General features: G+C 41.2%; 1 protein-coding gene across 1 annotated transcript in view; it reads right to left on the bottom strand.

Moving 5' to 3' along the window:
• Positions 1-500: 500 nt before the first annotated feature.
• The window catches only part of PKHD1 (PKHD1 ciliary IPT domain containing fibrocystin/polyductin), a 237,982-nt gene continuing 214,314 nt past the window's right edge, over positions 501-24,168 (bottom strand). The window contains exons 60-65 of the mRNA XM_030944782.1: positions 14,547-14,673; positions 13,936-14,023; positions 9,880-9,987; positions 6,031-6,186; positions 5,380-5,514; positions 501-853 (exon numbers count right to left, since the gene is read on the bottom strand). Coding sequence (XP_030800642.1) covers positions 501-853; positions 5,380-5,514; positions 6,031-6,186; positions 9,880-9,987; positions 13,936-14,023; positions 14,547-14,673 — 967 coding nt within the window. The remainder of the gene's footprint in view (positions 854-5,379; positions 5,515-6,030; positions 6,187-9,879; positions 9,988-13,935; positions 14,024-14,546; positions 14,674-24,168) is intronic.

Below are 24,168 nucleotides of genomic sequence, written 5' to 3' on the forward strand. Positions count from 1 at the left end.
GCACTTACTCAAGCCACAATGAAAGTTGAATAAATGTAAAAAAAGGAAAATATTTGTGTACATACTAAGGTTCTTTGAATGGAACTAAAAGCATGGCTGGAAGAAATGGGAAATTTATGTATATTTACATATATTGATATTCACCAGCAATACTCAAGACACTAAGACTACATCCATGCTAGAACACCATAGTGTCAGAAACCCTGTTGAGTTGTTAGGCTGATCCCTGACTGCTTTTGATCCCATAAGCACTCCCCAAAACAACTCCTGGAGAGAGTTTTGGAGGAGTCAGGAGAGCTGTTCTCAAAGGGCAGCTTGGATGCACCCAGCCCATTTTGGAAGCCCAGAAAGGTCAGCATCAAAGAGCCTCACAGTTGGCTCATTTGCCCACGTGGCCCCACGGTTGCCCATCCCAACACCTGTAGGGTTTTCTCTGAGCACAAAAGCAAAAAGCTCATCCCCAAAGTGACCACAGTGGTTCACCCCCTCCCATCCCTGCCTCACCCCTCTGCTGCCACCATGGCCACACACTCTCTGACATCATTCTGGGGTTGGGGCATCCTCTCGGGGTTCTCTCCTTCCTGGCTGTACCCAGCTGAAGGCTGGGGCATTTCCTCCTGGCTGGAGCACCCTGGGACCGTCGGCTGCTGAAGCTCCTCAGAGGCACCAGGAGCTCTTCCTCCACGGGGCTGTTGGTGCCTGTCACTTTTCCTGGCTGAGGGGAAGGTGTGTCTGTCCCTTGTCTTGGGCTGGACAGTGCTTGGCTGCCTTGCTGACTTGGCTTCACAGGGCTGCAGGTTCAGCTCCTCTGCATGTCCTGTGGCAGCTCCCACTGCTCCACTTCCTTCCATATCTACAAAAAAAAGAGACTTTTTTGTTTCTCACAATAATTACGAGACCTCACCTTCATGTATATCATCCTTTTATGCCTTTATTGTGTGTTGAAGACATCAATAAATTTTAATTTTTTTCCGCCCATTTTACATGGGCAGACAATGACAGGACAAGGGGGAAGACTTTTAAATTGAACAGGAGGGATTCAGGCTAGACATTAGGAAAAAAGGAAAAAATCCTTCCCTGTGAGGGTGGTGAGCCACTGGCACAGGTTGCCCAGGGAAGCTGTGGCTGCCCCATCCCTGGAATTGTTGGATGGGGCTTGGAACAACCTCGGATAGTGGAAGGTGTGCCTGCCCAGGGTGGGAGGAAGTAGGTGATAATTAAAGTCCCTTCCAACCCAAACCATTCCATGATTCTGTGATTAATTAAAAAGAATTACTGTTACAGAAATTGTTTCATACACTTCAGTTTGACAGAAATAAATTGGCAAAGCCAACCAACCATTAATTATTTCCACAAATTAATAAAAAACAACAAACCGAGCTGCTTTGTGCTTATTGACACATAAACAGCTGCTAGAGCATCTCCAACATTTAGAAAATTTTTAATAAATGTTTAATAATCAATTGTATAGAATACAGTTTCTTAGTAAGCTATGTATTGCTAAGACAGATAATATTTTAATACTACACACCCATAAATGCATCATTCCTTTCTGAAACAGGCTGTAACTTAGGGTAGAACTTTGTATTTCTGACATTTGAGTCCTACTTAAGGCAGAGCCTGTAGCCTGCAATGATGTTTTTTAAAAATGACATAGAAAAAATGAAGGAAAAGGTAAATATTCACTATACATTTTTCATGTGGAAACATTTACATCCTTACCTATCAAATAGTTATCAATAACAGAGGCAGGGTCACTTGTAGTGACATAGCAGATAATTTCTGAGCTGACAGAGTGTGCCATGATTGGCAGCCTAATTTGTAGCTTCATGTGGATGCTGAAAACATTTATAATTTTCTTGCAATCTTCTCCTTCCCCCCATGAAAAAAAAAATGCCATCAGCCTACACTCAAACCTTTAATACTCATTCCAAATCCAGAACTAGTCCTGGTCAATGTGTCATATGTGAGTGGACAAAATCAGACTTTTCAGTCCATTTATCAGCACACATTGTAGGTCCCTAGCACAAATAATGCTAGAAAATGTGTAATTACCACTTCTGATATTTTAGGTTTGTCCTTTCAGTTTAACCCTTAACAGTCTCATGGCTGCTCAGGCTTTTTGCTCAGATTCTCTTCTGCATTTCCTGTAGTTCATTAATTGGAACTCTATTTGCTGAATCATAGAATATCTCAAATTGGAAGGGGTCCATAAAGGGCCATTGAATGCCACTCCTGCTTCTCACAAAAACACCTAAAATTAAATCATATTTCAGAAAGGTTGTGCAGACACTCCTTGACCAACCTGAACTCTGACAGCCCTGGCAATGACTTCATGCTTGGGCTCTGTTAAAGGGTGTTGCTGCTTTTTTCAACTTGTACACTCATAAATTTAAATTTCAGGGTTATGCCTCTTGGAAATCCACCAGAAAGTTGTTTCCAAATTTCAGCAGTCAGACATATTATTATGTTTAGCACTTTTCCTTTTTAAGCTGGCTTTAACTTTAGGTAGTCAGCTGATTTAAGGTGCAAATTACATACATCACCAGGTTCAATTTTCCTCTTTAGACACATAAACAAGATAATAAGGTCATGATCTCTTATACCAAAGCTGCATGTTAGTTCTGGAGATTTATTGACTCTCTCATCTTCAAAGGTGCCATTATCAACAGTGGAAAAAGGTTTTTCAAGCAAGTTTTAATCAGTGGAGGATACAGGTTTTCTGGATAGAAGCAGTTTCAAGGATGAAGTACTGCCTTGAGATTCCTGGTTTTTAAACACTAAATACAAACTATTCAATATCATGAAATCATATGATTAACTAGATTAAGTACCATCTAACACAGCTTAGGCAGAAATTATATATGGGAAATAATTCTCAGGGATGTGTGGCAGTACCAGACTTTACCACTGAAGTGGAAGATATTCAGTGTTTCCACTGGTAATTTGGAATTTAAACTGGAATTTATTCTGATGAAATTTTCTAAAACAAAGGGATAATGGCAAACTGGTAGAAAGGAAGGAGGAGGAGCTGATCTGAGCAAGCTAGGAGCCACAAGAGGAGACCCTGTTTACAGATTGGATTGCATTTTCAGGAACACACAGCAGTTTCTGGCTGAAGATATCCAATGAGTTCAGAATAAGAATCAGTCAGGTACCATTTTGCAAAGGTTCAGGGAAAGGACAGAAATTTGAAGCTGGAAATGGAAGTTGTAGGCAGATACAAGCACTCTGTTGAACCACCAGAATGAATTGCAAAAAGCAAAAAGCAACAATATGTTCCTGCACCTCCAGGTGTGTTCTGTTAACAGTGCCTTAGTCCATCAAAAGTTCTTCAATTCAAGAGAGACATAATTATAAGAAGCTAAGGAGATTTTTCATGTTAGACCAAGGTTAGGCAAAGCAATATCTTGATCCCTTCTCCCTGCTGTACTGCATAACTGTGAATATTGCTTTCTTCCTCATCTTCATCCTCAGCTGCTCCTTTTGGTACAATATCCAGGGCTCTTGATCCACTGGACTTGGCACTCTAGAAGTACCCACCAATGAGAAAATCTATGTTTTGCAAGTCTTACTGTGGTGATTAACAAATAAAGGCCCTGAACACTTAATTGTGTTAGAAAAGCAGTATTTCTTATGAGGGGAAGAGCTACAAAGCAGAAACTAAACAAAAAGAGTGCAGCTTTGATTTCTTCTCTCTCTCTCCAAAACCAACAGCACTTTAAATAGGGGGGAATCAAACATTAGACGTTTCCAAGTCATATGTATTAAATTCACTGAAGATATTGTTATCCTTGTTTAGATTTGAACATATTGGGGAATCTTTTTTGTCTTGCAACTATTCCTAAAAGACTCTAAGTGGCTGGATTGCCTTTTTCTGACAAAAAAAATTCTCCCCATGAATTATTTACACGACGGCTCCAATCAATGCTGTACCTGTCAGCCTCCCCAGCCAAAATGAAAGTTCACTATGTAAAGGTGCCAAGGGAGAGTGGCAGCCTCCCACTGCGAGTTTATAGACAGAACTAAGTCAGCACGCATTATGTGTCAGAGCCAACATCAGACAGAATCAGATCCTTTGATCTCAGACCTCCACAGGAAGCTTAGATCTCAGACAAATTAGATAAAAAATGAATTTATAGCAGATATGTGTCCTAAGGCACACAGCTGAATGCTGTGTTTTGGAAGAGTATGGCAAATATCAAAACACATAAACTGCAAAATTTCCTCTCTCCTTCTCTCTCTCCCTCTGCTTTTGTGACCGACACTAATTAAAAGGAGATAAAACTCCAGCTCGCATCTTCCTGCCTCTTATGTAATCCACAGGCTTCGGTAAGGAGGAGGAAAAAGAAGTTCCCAAAACAGAGCAAATGGGGGGGTTCATCAGGGTTACCTGAATGCCCTTAGATCTGTGCTGTTGGCAGGTGAGATAAAAAAAACCAGCCCTCAACTACAGTAAGAACATTTCACACTTGCAGAAAAGGGAAGCCGGTGCTTTGTGCTGCCAGCCACATGCCCCCGGGGCTGTCTGCTTTTCTGTGACCTCAGAAGGAGTCGGGTTTGATCAGAAGATGATGAAAGGACAACACTCGAGGAGGTGTGCAAGAAGGGGCTGTTCATGGCAGGACCCTGGGGAGTAAGTGGGACACAGGGTAGGGTGGGTGGGAGTGGAGCTGCTTTGGTTGGACTCACAGGACCGTGCAAATGAGCCCTGGGTGGGTTTCTTATGTCCAGTGTAACTCACAGTCCTTCACAGCCTGCAAACGTGCCCAGAGCTTTTGATCCCCCTGCAGCACCCGGAGATGTGGGCAGGGAGGAGCCCACCTCCTCCAGGCATGTGGGGACACCAGCACACCCTGCCCTCTTCCAAAAACACTGGGACAAATCATGGGTTCATTGAATCATAGAGTATCCTGGATTGTGGGGAAAGAACCCAAAAGGAACACTGAAATCCAGGCCCTGTCCCTGCACCCCAAGAATCACAGCATGAGCATAAGGGGGATTATGCTGCTGCCTTCAGTGTAGCTGGGAATTCACCCCATCTGTATTAAAGGAGATGAAATGACAAACAGAAAAAAATCAGGGAAGAGCAGGAGGAGGCAATAAAGAGACAGACCTTTTGAGAATGTGCCATTGGTCCTATATTAACCTATAAAATCATAGAATCATTGAGGGTGGAAAAAAACCCTCTTAGACCATTGCATCCAACCACCAAGGCACCATCGCTGTATTAAACCTCTCCTCAGCTGCCACATCCCACACATTTTTTAAACACTTGCAGTGATGGTGACTCCATCACTTCCCAGGGAACATCTGAACATGTTAAAAGATATAAACTGACTCTTTTGGTGTCCAATCATTTATGAATTTCAGTCTCACCTCCTGCTACAGACACTCCACTTTTATTGGGTCCTTGATTGCAGCAAGGCTTGGTGGGAGCTGCAGGAGGCTGTGTGTGTTCATTGTGCCTCTTGGTCCTGTCCTCTGGGAGATGAGGCTGTTCAGTCCTCATTTCTGCAATGAAACACACAGTCACATCACCCTCCAGTGCGTCTCTGCTCAGCAGAATTTATTAATTCAAGCAAAAATTGAACATTTTGTTGAATATATAGTAGAATATTTCTTGACTATATATATGCCACCAAATGCTGTGTCCACACACCTTTGAACACTTGCAGGGATGGTGACTCCATCACTGCCCTGGGCAGCCTGTTCTAGTGCTTAACAATCCTTTCCAAGAAGAAACTTTTTGTAACATCTGCCTGGACTCAAACACCTTTTATAGGCATAAATCTGTATAACCTTGAACTATCACAGAATTACAGAATATTCTGAGTTGGAAGGTACCCACATTGGCTATTGAAGCCCAATTCTTGCCTCTTCATAAACTACAAACTATGACCTAATTACTGAACATCCCAGAGCTTTTCCTGAGTTCTATTGTCTGAAACCCATTGTGGCCACTCTGGGGATTTGTTCACTAAAACAAGGAGTCTGTAAGTATAATTTTTGTGGATATTTCCAACTTACTGTGGCTTTTGCTCTTCCTGAACCAGCAGAATGAAAGAACAATGGTGAATGCAGATGCTGCTGAACCCAGTATGACAACGAGGATCATGCTGGCCCTGGCTCTCATGGGCACAGGGAAGGTGGAAAATGGCTGGGACTGCACAGTCAACTTCACCCCTGAGAATTTAAAGCAGTCAGTTTATTACAAAAGCAAGGAGAGCAATTTCACAGCTAAAAAACCACCCTTATAGCTCTTTAACAGGGATGCCACTGATAAAGATGCATTCAGGGACAAACCATAAATCCATCCATCTCCAGACAGATCCAACATTAATGGACAATATTTATTTAGGACTAAGTACCAGGACAACCCAAATGTGCAACAATTTTTCTACAAGCTAAGTTTCAAGGTTTCCGTGCTTTCTGAAGCATAAACAGCTTTTTTGCATTCAACAGTACTTAATATTTTTCCTATGAATTTGTCTAACTGACACAAACCTCGGAGAATACATTCACAATGCATCTGCTTTTGAGGCCAGACAGATCAGGTCCCTACAGGAAACATGCACATTTTCTGAAACAGAAACTGGTTGTGATAGGACAGTTCTTAGTACTGATTTTTTATTTTTTTTACAGGCTATACCTGAATCATATCAATAGAATTTAGGGAGAACACAGAAACATTCACCAGCATGAAGCTTAAATCCATGATGCAGAAAACTGCCAGTGAACTTGCTAATATTTTCCACCATGTTGATAATGATAATTATAAATAAAAAATGTCAGTGTCCCTGCTGTTACACAGTAAATATTTAGTCTCTTGAAAGACACAAGCTCTGGGTAATGCTCTGCACCCAGAAATTCTAAAGTTTTCTGTAAATGGCAGAATCAAGCCAGGCATTGCTCACAGTCTCTGTGTTCAAGGGTTCATTGGGTCTCAGATCTGAGTTGCAAGGACTGGAGGAGGATTAGTGCTGCCCTTTTGAAATAGAGAGAGGTTTTGATTCCCTGAATTATTTCCAAAACAAGTTCTGAATGCAGATGTGCTGGGCAAGGACAGGAATTTAGGAAAACTGACTCCGCTACGAGATCTCTGTAGACCATCTCTGTAGACCACCTTGAGGGATGTGGATTAGCACATCAACTCCTTATGTGTCTCACTACCTGACTCATTATTGGTCCTAACCCCACAATTCCAAACATTTTGATGGATGGATATTTCTTTTATTTGAGTTCCACTTTTAATAAAAATCTAAAGGCCTTTATTTTTTTTCATAAATTCATTAAAAAAAAAAACAGAAATGCTGTAAGATAGAGGCTTGGAGACCAGGGTAAGTAGCTGTAGGTACTTTTAGCAGAAACTAATTAGATTTGTGTCAGTGTTGTCCACCTGAACAAAGCTGAGCTGCATCAGAACAAGGTGGGAAGCATGTTCCAATTGGGAGAAATCTGCCTGCAGGTACAAACACATATGAACTTCAGCTGAGAGAAGAAATCTCTCAGGTATCAAGGACTCTACACAGACAGGTGTTTAAAGGTGTTTTGCACTACTCTAATAGTTTGTGAGTAGGATGCTGTTGGTTTAAATGGAAAGTGGATGTATCAAACCCATTGGGATCCGTATCAGTGAAAGGAATATTACTGTAAAACAAGGAGCAGGATGATGCAGTAGGGGCTATGAATAGTCTGCTCTCCCCAGGAGCTACCACTAAAACATTTGGGATTATTGCATTTGACATCAGCTGCACCCCCTGAGCTGTCTCCAAACAGTGAATTATGCCAGGCTAGGTGCACAGAGTAACTGGTTCATGAAGATGCATCACAAGCATCTACTATTTGATTGTTTAATTCCTTAAAGTGAACCTCTTCAGTAAGAATCTGGAAGTGTAAAAAGCTTTATGCTGTCTCCAGCATGACTCCCAATTACAAGGAGCAAAAAGGATTGTGCCTTTGGTGTGTACTTTTGCAATGCGGGTTAAAAGTGTGGAATAATCTGATTTACACAGGTGATACCTGCACAGCTGCCTGTACACATTGGTACCTCTAAACATCCTCCATGGGGAGGAATGACTTTAAGCTGAAAAAGGGCAGATTTAAATTAAACACAGGCACAGGTTACCCAGAGAAGCTGTGGCTGCTCCACCCCTGGAAGTGTTGAAGGTCAGCCTGGATGGAGCTCTGAGCATCCTGGTCTACTGAAAAGGGTCCCTTCCCAACACAGGAGAGTTGAAATTCGATGATCTTGAAGATCCCTTCCAATCCAAACCGTTCTGTGATTCTTTTATTAATCCTTAGTAACTCTCTGACTGGTAAATATTTCAGAGAAGGGATGTCTGTTTGACCTTTGTTCAGAAAAAAGATTTTGAGATTTCCTTGAAACAGGTTTCTAAACACATTGCATTAAGCTGTGCTTCCAGTCTAAAGAATCAGATCTTGTGTGGTGCTGACTTTCCATCTGATCTCACTGATTAGAAGGTAGTGGGAGCTGCATCTGTTTAGCAGCTCAAAATACACAAAAATCTACCTCTTGGAAGGCCCACTTCTAAGTATTCCATGCACCTCAATTCTACCTTTGCCAAGCCATGGGAAGCACTGGATTTGGGTGAGCCACTTGTGGCAGCCTAAATATTTGCAAACTTCTATTTATTTTTTCCCTCACATTTTTTCATTACTCACTTCCACTTGGCCACTTCACCAGTCAGATGTACTTGTTCCTTCTGTTTTTTTCTGGATGAGGCAAGACATGAGAGATAGATGATAGATAGATAGATAGATAGATAGATAGATAGATAGATAGATAGATAGATCACCTACAATGGTATTTATCTGGAGAGATATCCATGCATATATATCTATATATAAAGAGAGATGGATGGATGGATGGATGGATGGATGGATGGATGGATGGATGGATGGATGGATGGATGGATGGATGGATGGATGGATGGATGGATGGATGGATTAATAGATGGATGGATGCAATACCACAGCAGAGACTTTACACATGGTCTTACAACATCTATATATTAATATGTCCTTGGACTCTGTGCCAGACCTGTTCCTGCTTCTCCATATTCTTGCCTCAGCAGTCATCCTGAGACAAGAAACCAACACTTTGACCCCTCTATTCCTTCAGAAACAGATTTAGAGATAATTTCAGGCCCCCAAACAGTTGCAGAGGTGCTTCTCTTTTGCAGATATCTTGAGGATTTTCCAAGGCAGACTTCAAAGGGTGCCTTGTCTCCAGTGTCCCCCTCAGCTGGCATTTCCAAGAAGGCATAAGCACACCTGCCTCCCCTTTACTAAGCTGCTCAGGGGCGTCTGAAGATGCAATCAGCACCTCCTCAAGCTCTCAGGAGAGCCCTGGCAGAGCCCAGACCTGGAGTCATGCTCTGAATGTGCATAACCACCTATAAAGGTGGCCAGGTGCAAGCAGTCAGGAAAAGGGACTATGAAAATAGCCAGCAGCACAAATGGAAAATTTCTGAATATAAACAGGGAAAAAAGAGGGAATGAGAGGTTGCAAATTATAGGAAAAAGTTTGTACAGGCAACTTAACTGATTTTAAGTTTCTGATTTCTTGGGATACATACAAGGGAATCCAGGGAGAAAGAGGCACCTTTTTCTGGCAATACTTCTCTGTACTTGTTCGTTAGATTTGGGAGATCTTGCATGAATAGCAGAGGAATCACCCAGCTCTCCTGCTGCATGGGGAATGCCAACTTGGATGTGGAACAGAACTCCGGCTATTTAGAGATTTGGCATAGCTCCACCCATTCAAACAAATTTTAACTCCTTTTTTATAAATTCAGGCCACCTGTAGGGCTTTGATTTTACCAAATCAAAGAATATACAGAATACAGGGTTTACCTGGAGGTGATGTGACTGTGAACACAAGTCTCCAGTTTGTTCCTGAGCTGGAGACAGCCAGATTGGAAAAGGTTGCACATCCCTCTATGACCTGCACTTGGGTGAGCCCTGGAGAGTCAGAAAAAATCATATCACAATTAACAGCAACCAGGTAAGTGCCACCTAAGGAACTCAGGGAGTCCTCATGATCTAAGAGACTTCAGAAAGCCTAAATTCATTATCCATCTTAATCATAAACATTGTGTTTAACTCCAGAAAATTTCACACAGAGATACTCAGAAAACAAATTCCAGAGGGACTGGGGGGCTTCAGCTTCTAAATATTTACTCTTTGAGCTCATTGTGAAATGGCATTTTCTGTGTGTTATAGGGGTGTAATGTGAATGCAGCAGTTAAAGGCATCAAACAAAGGTAACAGGAGTTATAGAGATGCACCAGGAAGTTCCAAATGTCCATTTTTAAATTTAACTCATGTCTTGTGTGACTAAGTACTTCACCAAGGTTAGGAGAGTGATAATGAGAGTGTCCCAAGGGGATGGTCTCAAGGAGTCAACCCCTGTAACTAAGGGACAAGCTGAATCTTCAATTCTTTTCTCATTTTTTTCACCTTATCTTTCAGGCATAGCCCTTCCTGTACTATTGTTAAATCTCTTGGAATTTTTCTCCAGTTCTGTCAGATGCTTTGAAAGGTATTTGGCCATAGAAAAGGTCTGTGGTGACTGCCCTGAGACAGTACAGGAGACACTGTCAGCTGGAAATCTGGCAGGGAAAAACTCCATGGGGAGCGTTAGAATGAAACCCAGAAAACAGAATTTCTCCATGACATTACCTCTTGTGATCTATTAGGGAATCCATTCTGACTCAACATTTGCCCTTGCCATGATTGTTATTTCTGTAGGCTCTTTTTAAAAAGTTATAATTTACTTTGCAACTGGATCCCCATTTTATTGTGTGTATCTTTGAGCACCAGCCAAGGCCTGGCTTTGAGTGATGCTGGCCAGGTCTGGTCTGCATTCAGACTCTTGGGGTGAAAGGGGTGAAATCCTAAAGGCTGACAAATTTCCAAATGTTGGTTCAGGTGGGGGTGAGATGCCAGAACTTCCTCAGGATGCTGGACTGGCTCCAGTGATCACAAACACAGACTTTTGCCTGCTGAAAGACAACATGTCACAACTATTTGCTTTATGAAGCAGGTGGCTTTGGCATTTTATTGCAGTTAAGCAGCGCAGGTGAAGGTACATAAAGCTGAATGTGGGCAGGACACTCTACTCTGCCATTCTCATGTTCAGGATATTGAACTATGTGGTGAATAAGCAAATGCTGAACTATGGCCAGAAATTGCCCAAGACAAAGTCTTAGGCAAAACCATGACACATATTAATTATTTAGCAACATAAATGATAAAGTTTCTCCTCTCTATGACTCTGGTACAATTTAATTTGTTAATATCCCAGTTAGTTTTGACTACACATATGGGTTTTTTTCTCTTTCTATACAATGTCTAGCACACCAAACCACCAAGTCTCCAGGTTCAGCTGTGATATATAAATAATCAGTGATTTATACTGTGAATTGATTTGATGGAGATGTGGGAATGTAGATTTCTTTTATTGCTCCAGCCTAATCCTGGTTCATCCACCTACCACTCACATGATCCTTCTTATGACAGTGTCTGCACAGTCTACCAAGATTTTCTTGGCTCTCCTACTCTCTGTAATGCAGATTTTAACAGAGGGCCTTGTCCAAATACTTTATAATTGCCATTTCTAGTGTGTGAAGAAGCCTGGAGTACTGTACTGTACTTCTCAACAGAGATTAGCTCAGCTTTCAGGCACATATGCTTCAAAGCTCAGAATACTACAGATATATATGGGAGTCCTCCCAAAGATCTCTCAGGCAAGCTGGTATTTAACGTAGAAGCACAGCTAATTTGGAGCTAAACTGCCTTCCACGAGGCACTTTGGCTGCTGTCAGCTGCAGCAGCCTCAGTGTGCTAGACGGGACCCATTTCCATTAAATGCTGCTTTCATGTGCTTCAAAAGACGAGTGCAATAAGGATGTTTGTCAAAGGGAAAACTGCAGCAAACTATTACATGCAGAACATCTGTACTGTGCTGCTCTTCCTTTGCTGCAGTTTATTGACTATTAATTTGATGCATGTATCCTTTAGAGAATGTGAAGTGTCTTTCCCTTCAGCGACTTTCTTTTTCTCTTTTTCTCTTTTTCTCTTTTTCTCTTTTCCCCTTTCTTTCTTTCTTTCTTTCTTTCTTTCTTTCTTTCTTTCTTTCTTTCTTTCTTTCTTTCTTTCTTTCTTTCTTTCTTTCTTTCTTTCTTTCTTTCTTTCTTTCTTTCTTTCTTTCTTTCTTTCTTTCTTTCTTTCTTTCTTTCTTTCTTTCTTTCTTTCTTTCTTTCCTTTCTTTCTTTTCTTGCTTTCTTGCTTTCTTGCTTTCTTGCTTTCTTGCTTTCTTGCTTTCTTTTCTTTCTTTTCTTTCTTTTCTTTCTTTCTTTTCTTTCTTTCTTTCTTTCTTCTTTCTTTCTTTCTTTCTTTCTTTTCTTTCTTTCTTTCTTTCTTCTTTCTTTCTTTCTTTCTTTCTTTCTTTTCTTTCTTTTCTTTCTTTCTTTCTTTCTTCTTTCTTTCTTTCTTTCTTTCTTTCTTTCTTTTTCTTCTTTCTTTCTTTCTTTCTTTTCTTTCTTTCTTTCTTTCTTTCTTTCTTTCTTTCTTTCTTTCTTTCTTTCTTTCTTTCTTTCTTTCTTTCTTTCTTTCTTTTCTTCTTTCTTTCTTTCTTTCTTTCTTTCTTTCTTTTCTTTCTTTTTTTTCTTTCTTTCTTTCTTTCTTTCTTTCTTTCTTTCTTTCTTTCTTTCTTTCTTTCTTTCTTTCTTTCTTTCTTTTCTTTTCTTTCTTTTCTTTCTTTTCTTTCTTTCTTTCTTTCTTTCTTTCTTTCTTTCTTTCTTTCTTTCTTTTTCTCTCTCTCTCTCTCTCTCTCTCTTCCTTTCTCCCTTCCTCCCTTCCTTCCTTCTTCCCACTGTCATTCCTGATCCAATAGTCTGTGGCTAATCTAAATTTAAGGAGTTTAGGAACATGCCCTGAAAAGGCATGAAAAGCAGCAGAAAACACCAAAGGTTTTTTTCTAACCTGTAATCCTGGAACTATCTTGTAGTAGGAAGAATTTCTAATTAACAGGAACAGGGACTGAAAGGGTGAGAAGCTGTGATCTACAGCATAAATGCTACTTATCTTTTCTAAATGTGAACTTTTCAACTCAAAAATAACACACAAATGTCTTTACTGTGAACAAAATACTTTCTCTGCAATAGGCAACCTAACTTTTAATTGTGTGTGCTTCTTGCTTATATTTAAATATTTTAGAAATTAAACTAATTAGTCTATAATCATTATGATTTCCAACTTCTAATTTAGCAGCACATGACCATCCACAAGTATTTGGTTCAGCATTCTGCTTAAACAAGGTTTTATGTCTAAGCATATTCACACAACCTAGAGGGAAATCTTCACATGTTTAGAGTTTTTCACAAATTTTCATGTCTTCCATGAGTTCATATGTTTTGATAAATGAGGACCAGAAGGGACACATTTAGATCCCCCATGTAAAAAAAACCAATTTTAGATTATAATATCTTAATGATAATCTACAGGCAGTTGTTTCTGTCTGAACTTGGCCAGATCCTTTGGGATAAAAAAGATGTTGTGGACTCTCAAGAAAATATCCCAGTTAACATAAATTGAAAATCAGTGTTAGGATTTCTAATTCTTCATTCTTTCTTTTTTTGACCCCAGGTATGTCTTTTCAACACAAAGTATAGGATATGCTTCCTTTAAGCTACCAGACCACAAAATACTTTTTTAAAAGTAAAAGCTTTTTTTTTCGCTGTAGCATATGACTGGGCAGTTCACCAAACTCCTGCTGCAACCTTCTGTTTTCAGCCCAAAGACTGGTTTTCAACTGCAGTATTTCTCAGGGAGAACTCCTAAAGTTTTCATCAGCATTTTGCATAGCTGCTTTGCCATAACCCTTGCCATAGGAAAACACATCCAAACCTTTCAGCACAGCCTCAGAGGAGTCCTTGAGACGAGCTGATACAACCCAGGGCTCTGCAGGAGGCCCCAGTTTGTCAATTCTTTCACCCTGGAAGGAAGAACAGAACAGAATTAAGATCTTCTCTCCTCAGCAAGACCAAAGAAAGCTTTGATGGTTTTAACAAGGGTAGTATTTTTTTATATATATATCCCCTGTCTGAGGGCAGTTTGCATTTGTGTCAGCTGTTACAAATGTCACAAAGGTCATCATAACTTTTCAAGGTGAGGCCACATCACAGAATGAGTCAGGTTGGAAGGGACCACAGTGGCTCATCTGGTCCCTCCTCCCTACTCAGCAGGGTCATCCCAGAGCACAGGGCACTGGATTGTATCCAGAGGGTTCTGGAATACCCCCAGTGAGGGAGACTCCACAGCCTCTCTGGATAATCTATTCAGTGCTCAAGCACTCCACAGGAAAGAAGTTCTGCCTCATGTCCAGGTGGAACATCCTGGGGATCAGCTCCTGCCCGTTCCTCTGGTGCCATTGCTGGAGAAGAACCTGCCAAATATCTCAAATGTCAAAATAGTACTGAATTAACAAAAGTCTCCGTCCACAGGGAGGCAAATTCTACCTTTCTGTCCAGGAAAATGATTTTTGGCTGTACAGGAAGCTGCTTCTCAATTTCTCCGTCTGAAGGCTGCACCTGAACAGAGATGCTGTAGGGTCTCCTGTATAAGCATGTTTCTGAATGTTGTCTGCTTCCATTTCTTTCACATGAAAAAGAATGGAAAAAAAAAAAGGGAATTCAGAAATAAAGTTCTAGATGTCATTTCTGTTCCTATTTTCTACCTACCCACTATGATATTTACCGTATCATAACCCTTTGATTCCTTGGGTGAAAGCAGCATGCATGGAAACAAGAAAGACATCTCACTTCCAAGCAGAAAGCAGCACCAAAGTATGAAAAAATCTTTTTGTTTCAATCTCCAGTTCACAGATGGAAAAGTGAGAAATTATCAGTAATTTATGTCCCTGGTATCATGTTGGAAGTAAATGGCAGAGACAGGGATTTGATGGATTTATGAATCCAATGCCTTAACCCCAAAGTCATCACTGAAGCACACTGAGAGCAGTGAAGCCTGCAAATGTTCCCTGTGCAGCAGAAAGATTTTCACTGACAGCCTTTGAGCTCCTCTAAGAAAGAAGTCTTGGTTCCTCTACACAAACACACCAATTACAGGCTTTGCTGCATTTCCTTTTCCTGCCATCACCTTCCCAATCTGCAAAGTCTGCAGACTGAAATAAAGCAGCTACAGACACCCCCTTGAAAGACATTGGTTTTTCCAAGCCTGAAATTTAAATTAGAACATCCCAGGAGAGTACTTTTGCATTTGAATAAAGAATCAACACTTCATTCTGAGCCTGGATCATTTCATTCTCTCTCCCAGTGCTTTGTGCCATTTAGTATCTCATATATATATATATAATTGATTTATATATATATATATATATATATATAAAAAGCTCTAATCTGCAATTGCAACCAAGTGGCTGGGGGTTTGGTATTGTGTTGAAATGAAAGAAGAAAAGCTATTCATTGATCTCTAGTGTTTGCTAAAGGTGTTTACAAACACAAGCTATATGGAGCTTAAGTTTCCTTTGCTTTTAACTCTTTTTTTCTAATTTTGATGGTTGTGGATGTTTCTTCAGAGTATTACTCTGCATTACAAATGAAGAAACTGTTTATACTGAGCTGATGGAAAATACTGGTCTGAACTACATCTGCTGGAAAGACCAACTAAGGTTTTAAGGATATGTGCAGACTCAAAATGTAGCTCAAGGATTGAAGTTTTTGTTATTATCTTGGTTTTTTATCTTGTATTTTTGTTGGTGGGAAAGTCTCAAAGGTGATGTTAGGTTTGAAGTTCATGTCAGGGGCATCAATAAGGGGCTGTTATCCACCTTCTTCCAAAAATGTGCATTCAACTGTGTGACCAAACACCAAGTCATATACAACACACCAAGTCATTCCTGTATTCAAGCTGAAGAGCTGCAGTTTTCAGTGAGCTTCCTAGCTCCAGCTGAGCACAAAGAGGTTCAGGTGAGTCTTGGCATTGTTTCTGTAAAGCCCAAAATTTTTTTTCTCTCCTCAGCTTCTTTAACAAATAAGAAAAATGCCCTTAATTCACACCTTAGTCTCTATATGCCAAAACTGTGCATAGAGGAAGGCTGCTGCAAAATTTGGATCTGGGAAGTACTTCTCACTCCCTAGGGTGAGTAGAGTCATAAAATCATAGGATCATAGAGTCATAGAATCATAGAAAAATTGCATTAGAAAGGACCTTAAAGATTATCCAGTTCCACCCCCTGCCATGGGCAGGGACACCTTCTACTATCCCAGGTTGCTCCAAGTCCCATCCAGTCTGACCTGAGACACTTCCAGGGATGGGGCAACCGCAGCTTCTCTGGGCAGCCTGTACAACCCTCACAGTAAAAAATTTCTTCTTAACATATAATCAAATCTCTCCTCTTTTAATTTAGAACCAATCCCCCTTGTTCTTTCTGGTAAAATAACAGGGAAGAAAACAGAATGAAGCAAAACCAGACATGGATACTTAAAATAGAAGTGTAAAAATGAATATCTGTTTGTGGGTAATTTGAACTTGGTTAACTCAGCATGGAATGTGGTGTTTAAATCCCACATGGTCCAACCTGACTCGTGCTGTGAGGGAGCCCCTGCCTTAGGGCACAGCCCTGCACACAGCAAGTTATATTCCTTAAAATAATGTCAGTGTGGAGGAGGAGAAAGGAGCATTCTGCTGCTCCCCTGCTGATTCACGTTGGAAGGAAAATAGGCCTTTCCTGGCACAGCTTTGTCCTAGGGAGGTGGAGGTAGACGAGTGCTCGTAGCCCAGCAAGGACCAGAGCAAGACCTGCCTTTGCCTTCATCCCATGGCCATGAAGGATGTGCTGTTTGCCACTGCCCTGGAGTCTCCTGCTGGGCAGAAGCAGTCTGGTTGGCAATTCCCTGCCGGCAGGGAGCAGCTCTGATGTTCAGTGCCCTGCAGCTCTTCTAGATGTGGGCACAGCAGGCTGGGGATGCCTCAGTCAGCAGGGACACCAGGCATCCCTGATCCTGTCACCATCAGTGCCTGCTGAACAGGCTGAGGCTCCACAGGAGAGCAAGTGCTTGTCCTTTAGCAGCAGGGAGGTTTGAGGGAGAAAACTGGAGGGTCTGCTGCAGGTATTATGGATTAATTGAGAAACTTGATGGAGAGGTTTGGGGCAGAGGAAAAGTATTCCTGAAATCAAGGAGAACTTGTAATTTTATTTACAATTGTAATAATAACTGTAATCATAAAATATAAAATCATAGAAATATTTGGGTTGGAAAGGACCTTGAGGCTCATCTTTTTCCAACCCCCTGCCATGGGCAGGGACACCTTCCATTATCCCAAGTTACTCCAAGCCCCATCCAACCTGGCCTTGAACACTTCCAGGGATGGGGCAGCCACAGCTTCTCTGGGCAATCTCTGCCAGGGCCTCATCACCCTCACAGGGAGGAATTTCTTCCTGATATTTAATCTAATGTAATATAGTAATATCATTATTAATATAGTTATATCCTGTCATCATAATAATGTATGCAACAATAATAGTAGTGGGAAGAAGAGGAAGACGGCAAAGAAGAAGAAGAAGAAGAAGAAGAAGAAGAAGAAGAAGAAGAAGAAGAAGAAGAAGAAGAAGAAGAAGAAGTACTATTATCAGTTGACTTCAAGGGGAAGGAGATCAGGATGAGACCCTGCGTCAAGTGTCCATTAAAGTCAATGTGTCTACTAGAAAACTAAATTATGCCAAAAAACAAGCCTTGGCACTGACACCTGATCACCTCTACAATTAAACTATCAGTCTCTCTTAAGCTGTGATTCAGGTCCAATGGCAAAGTCCAGAACAACTCCCAAATGGCCTGGGAGCTAATACAGTCAGAAAATATTTTCACTTGGAAGTTTGGATGAGGCCATACTGAAATTTGTCAGCTGGCCTTGGTGCCAAAAAACAGCCCCTGGCATATTTAATTTCCTAATAGACACTGAAATTAATTGAACAGTTGTCTGGTATGTCTGCAATGTGCTGTAAAATCAATGTATCCTTGGAAGGGGAAGGAAATTGGGAAGAATTTTGGGAATAATATGACTAAATGAGTCATGATTCAGCTGAAAAGACATTTTTCTTTGTTGTTGAAAAGGTGGGGATTGCTGGTAACGGCAAGGGATTCAAGAAAGGGAGGTTCAGCAAGGACAGGGCATAGGCAAGCTGAGGACTTGTGGCAGGCAAAGTAGGTACATATTCCCTGGAAAGATTGTGAGGAACTCAGAGTTTTTGGGTGAAAATGGGTTCTGATGTCATGGGATGATGAATAAGCCAGACCTCTGCCCTCTCAGGTGCACTGTTGGAGCTTTGTCACCCCCTGCAGATCTTGTCACTAATTAATACAGATGGGGAAGAGCAACATGAGCATTAGAAGACAATGAGGAGTCTGAGGTCATTCCTATTTTAAGCAGAAAAAGATATTTGAAGGATAACTTTTATTTCCACCAATTCCCATATTTTCCCATATTATAGACAGAAATCAAAGAGAATCATGGAGCCTCAGCTCCTGGCTCTGCACAGGACAGACCCAACAGTCCCATCCTGTGCCTGAGAGCATTGTCCAAGCACTTCTTGAACTCTGCCAGGTTTGGTGCTGTGACCACTGACCTGGGGAGCCTGTTCAGCACCCAGACACCCTCTGGGTGAAGAAATATTTCCTCACATCCAACCTAGACATCCCATGGCCCATTTTCATGTCATTTCCTCAGGTCCTGTCACTGATCACCGCAGAGCAGAGATCAGTGCAGGCCCTCTTCTTCCCTCATGAGGAAGTTGTAACTGCAACTCCCCTCAGTCCCCACTTCTCCAGGCTGAGCAAAACTAGTGACCTCAGCCTCTCCTCCTATTACTTCCCCTCTAGGCCCTTCTTTCATTAGAAGAATGAATCTGATGAAGGGTTTAGATGTGGGATCGCCAGAAGCCTTTAGAAGGAGAGGGACAGAGTAGATGCATCAGATAGGAGAGAAACATCCTCCAGATTCATTAGTGACTTCCATTAATAGCTGTAGATCAGTGGAAATGCCCCTGTTTACAAAACCAATGGCAAGGAGCTAAGCCAGGCCTCCTCCATAACACAGTCCCCAAGTTCACTGTCAGAGAAATGTCTTTTATTAAAAGTAAACAGCATCCCGCCGGAGGTCAGAGCTTTGCCGTGCTGCCTATCCCAAGGTAATACCACTTTAAGCTCCACATAAACTCTTAAACAGTTTCTATCCTAAAACCAGACCGTAGGTGGTACAGTTTTTTACGATATGTTATAATAGTGCAATAAATCTGTTAGCTTAAAATCGAATCTCCGTGGCCTTTTAGAGAAATCATCATTAAATGCAAGGCCCTGTTAATGATGCCATCCCAGTGAAATTGTTTAATCTGCTAGGGGGGTGGAAGGTCACCAAATGAATTTTTTATAATACATCAACTTGACACGCAATAGGGAAAACTGTAATAGATAAAAGCAAAGGAAAAGGGCACTGTCTTCTTCTGATAGGTCAATAGCAGCCAAGAGAGTCACTCATCCACTTTTCCTTCACTACCGTGCTCCTTTTCCATTTAATATGGACACCCAATTAATACCTCAGCACCATAGACAACCTCATTTTAGGTGAATTATAGCAATTTCTTCCCCCTTCTCCGAAATGAAAGTGATCACAATACATCATAGCATTGTGCGAATTAACGTTAATTGATTCGAGTTACCAAGCATTGATGGGCCACTTCTATAATCTGGTCCTTATTGGGAGCTGGAAGGGATGGAGGGAAGATTAGATTGCATCCCCCGTTGCTTTGACGACGGCGGTCACCTGATGGCTTGTTAGACAGTTGTACGCTTCTATTGCCAGCCCCAGTGGGGTCGTCAGTAAACTGGAGTGATGTCCAAACATCATTACACGCTGCTCCGATATTAAAGCAAAGGGATTAGCACCTTATTGCAGGCAACCTGGATTTGTCATTGTGCTGTCGTTATCCAATTTCCAGATGATAATGTGACTGTGGCCTGCGGGCACGAGGTCCTACAGCCAAACCAAGGTGCCTGTGTATGTACACATATATATATATATCTATATATGTAATTTTTTAAAAATACATATACACACACACACACACACACACTCACATACATATATACACACGCACACTACCCCACAAACACCCAGTACCCCAAGCCATTTAACCCTTTGCTCACCAGATTCCTGCTAACAAAGCATGTGGAAGAATTTTCCCCTCCTTTCCCATCAGACGCGCAGCGGAGGCCAAGAGCGCGATGTGACAGCAGAGCGGGCTGGCCTCGGAGCTGACACGGCCGTCACTCACTCGAATGTCACAGCAGACAAGCTCTGCTGATAGAGGTGACACCACTCACATGTTAAATAAGGCGGAGTGGGGACAGGATTGGTCCCTTGGAGACGTGGCCAGCAGCTCTTCTCTGCTGGCGCCTGTGTCTTGTAAATCATCGCTTATGTCGCAGGTCCCGTTAGTTGTTAGGAGAGGAAATAAATTCATGTGTGACACGAGCAAGGCAGGTTTTGTTTGACAGCACTGGGGTACCAGTGCTGGGATCAGATCTCTTTACAGTGCTTGCGAAGCACGACAGGGACACTGCTGGATCTTCTGCATGTATCTGGACAACGTTAACTTCTGAGGGAGCACTGGAATAGGGAATAATTTCCCTTGAGCTGATCCTCTTCATTTTTAACTGAGATATATTAACACAAACCCTTCCATTTCAAAGACCAAGACTGTTGTGGGGGATATGTGGCAGTTTATTTCTCCTTCTTCCCATAGATGCAAAGTCCTGTGCTCCTTTCCCCAAATCTCTCCTACCTTCTCCACCTTCCCCTTCCTCTGCTTTCTCCTGCTTTCCCTGCACCTTTCCTACCTCTGTGTACCTCCTTTCCTTCAGAGGAGCCAGGAGAGTTTTGGAAGGCCACTGTCAGAGCAAGCAACCAAAGCTATGAGGGGGGTAGGACTCCTAATTGCCTGAATCTTGTAATTCACAGCTGTCACCTTTCAGTGGGAATGACAAATTCTTGGATACACTCACCATGTACACTAGATAGCAACAGAAATTTAGTTTAAAATTTAAGGCTTAGGGGTGAAATGTATCTTGGTGATAGACCCTCTTAACCCTATACCGTCAGAGTGGTTCCTGCCCAGGAAAGCAGTGGTGAAAAACTGTTATTGTATTCATCTACTATTATTGGAGAGGCAATATGAAGATCCATGGAAGGATGTTTGAAGATTTGTTGGAAAACTTGCACACAAGGGTCATATATGAAAGGCTTCTTTTGGTATTTTTGCCTTCAAAAACAAACAGTCTCATGGACAGACATCATATTTTGTGCTTGTTTGGAACAGTCTGAATGAAAAACATTTACATTTAAGCTGCAATTCAGTTACTTTATTGATCATGGACTCAGGTCAAAAGATGCCTCCTTAGTTTTCCTTCCTTGATTTAAATATGAAGGAATGAACAGCTAAAGTAGTAGATCTGGGGCCTGATCACTACATAATTAAAGACGCCCATAAAGAACCCATTACAGAACCAGAATTTCCTCTGATGGAACACCTTCTAGGTTTTTCATGTGGACTTTCCCACCTTTTTACTATACTGTAAAAGAGATGTTGGCCACCTCAACTATCCCCCAACTATTAAGTAAATAAATTTAAAAAAACACAAATAAAATTAGTAATATAATTTTGGCTGTGTGTGAAAAAAATATAGAAAATAGACTTGAATGGAAATGTGAAATGTTCTCTTTCCAGTTCTATTGCAAGGCTCTTCCAGTTTATTATCTGAGGAGGAACCTACCTCTATTTTTAAATGTAAATTTACCTCTCGATGCCTTATATGCTTTTGTTTCTGTGCTGTCATTGTCCATTACTATCAAGAGTTTCCTCACTGTTATTTACTCTTGCAACATATTTTCACAGATAGAATAATATCTTCCAGATTTGCTTTGCCAAGTTAAACAAACTCTTTACTAAATGGTTTTATGATTCTCTTCCTTATTTCTTAAAATAAACTCAGTTTCCATGATCATCTTAAATGTCCTTCCTTTTACTTACTTGAACTGAATGTGTCCTTTTTTGTACATCAGATGTGAATGACGGGCATATTCTACATAAGAATATGCTCTCTACACTGAATATCTAACCTGAATCTAACCCTGTGAATATCTAACCTAAAATTTAATAAGTTTAAATTAAAGGAGATTTTAAGCTTACTTTAAGCTCCTGATTATCATCACTTCCACACCTTCACTTGAGGAGTGCAGCAAATAAAACTTTGAAATAACCTCAGATGCTACAATATCTGGAGTTCTTGACATGGAGACTTTTAGCATCCTGCCTTTGCCTGCTGACAGGAGGAAAACTTGTATACTTATGCAGGAAAAGATCTGTCAAGTCTTTTTTATAAAACCCTGTGCAATTCCACAGAGCAGCCTGCCTGAAATCTTCACAAAAGTTACCAAATCTAAGAACTTTGGGGTTAGGAGGGGTCAGAATTCATCTAGTTTGAACTCCACCCCTGCTGCCTGCATATGTGCCACGTGACACAGGGAATTAGTTGTAATATCTCATTTAGTGCTCTGCATGGGAATTGTCGTTGGAATGAGCCATTCTTTGATAATTTGCTTCCCTTTTATTCCTTGCTGTGAGCCTCAAATTTCCTGCACAAGTACCATTTTTCATATACTACCTCAAACATAACTCTAAACAAAAAAAAATATTTCCGTTTGTGTCCAATTAAAGGTCAATTAAGAAGGAGCAAAGCACCCTGAAGTAGGGTGGGGATAGGGATTAAATGGCTTCTGGACAACTGCCCAGAATTATATTCCTGATTTTGTATAAAGGCACCTGCACAAAGATGCCCAATAAATTTATCATTGTGCTTCCTGTTCTGTGATATTGTATTGATATTAGGAAGATTTTTGCAAAACAGGGATTTCTATCTGTAAATACATCACAGTGTCTATTATGCACAGGCATTTTACTGGAAGATAAACTATGTGATAGACATCTCTGACTCTCCAGCTGTGCAAGACTATAACAGTCACAGCAATCACCTCTGTCTTCTCTTGACAAATTAATGAGCCGTGCTTGAAGTGACCCTAACAAAGGAGTTAAATTAAAATCATGTATAAAAGCACTTCAAATCATAACAGACAAGCCATATTTTTTAAAGGCTTGGCAGTGTGATATACAGACCTACTGACTAATACTTTACCACAGCAGGGTTTCCAAGGCTCCCCTTCAGCCTCACTGTCCTGGGCTGCACATGAACCTCCAGTCTGTGCTGATTAAAGAACGTTTTGTAGTTGTTGTTGTGTTACAAAACCATAAAATCATTAAGGTTGGGAAATACCTCTAATACTATTTAGTACAGCCATTAACCCAGCACCACTCTGTTCACCTCCAAACCAGGTCCCCAAATGTCCCATTCATTCACCTCTTGAACACTTCCAGGGCTGGTGACTCTACCCCTGCCCTGGGCAGCTGTCCCAATGCCTGACCACTCTTTTAGTGAAAGATTTTTTCCCTAATATCCAACATAAACCTCCCCTGGTGGGAGCTTTTTGCAACTTGAGGCTGTTTTCTCTTATCCTGTTGCTTGTTACCTGGGAGAAGAGATCAACCTTCCCCTGGCTTCACCCTCCTTTCAGAGAGAAAAGGTCTCTCTGAAATTGAGAGTTGTTGAGAATGATAGTAATGCAGGACAATTCACTGGTCTGACAGCCCAAGGAGATGGGCCTGGCAGGAGTGCAGATTCTGTGTATTTCTGATGGTCCTACTGGGTTTTACATGACTCAGATGTGAAAATATCCCTCTTTTCCTTCCACAGAAAAATACACTGGAATACTTTGTCTGACTTGTAATCCCAGCCCCATTATCTGTGCCTGTGCCAGCATGTGCTGCTTAAATGGAGACGGATAGACACTGGGGACAGTACACGTCCCAACAGGAAAGCCCTGATTTCATTTCACAGGTTATCTGTGGCTTTATTGCATCGGAAATGTCAGCCATGAGTAATTCCAGAAAAGCTATGACTGATGGGGAGCAATAAATAACAGTGCAGAGGAGCCTGAGCAGCTGAGGGTGGG

This window comes from Camarhynchus parvulus, chromosome 3 (genome assembly GCF_901933205.1).
Source record: "Camarhynchus parvulus chromosome 3, STF_HiC, whole genome shotgun sequence".
NCBI lineage: Eukaryota > Metazoa > Chordata > Aves > Passeriformes > Thraupidae > Camarhynchus > Camarhynchus parvulus.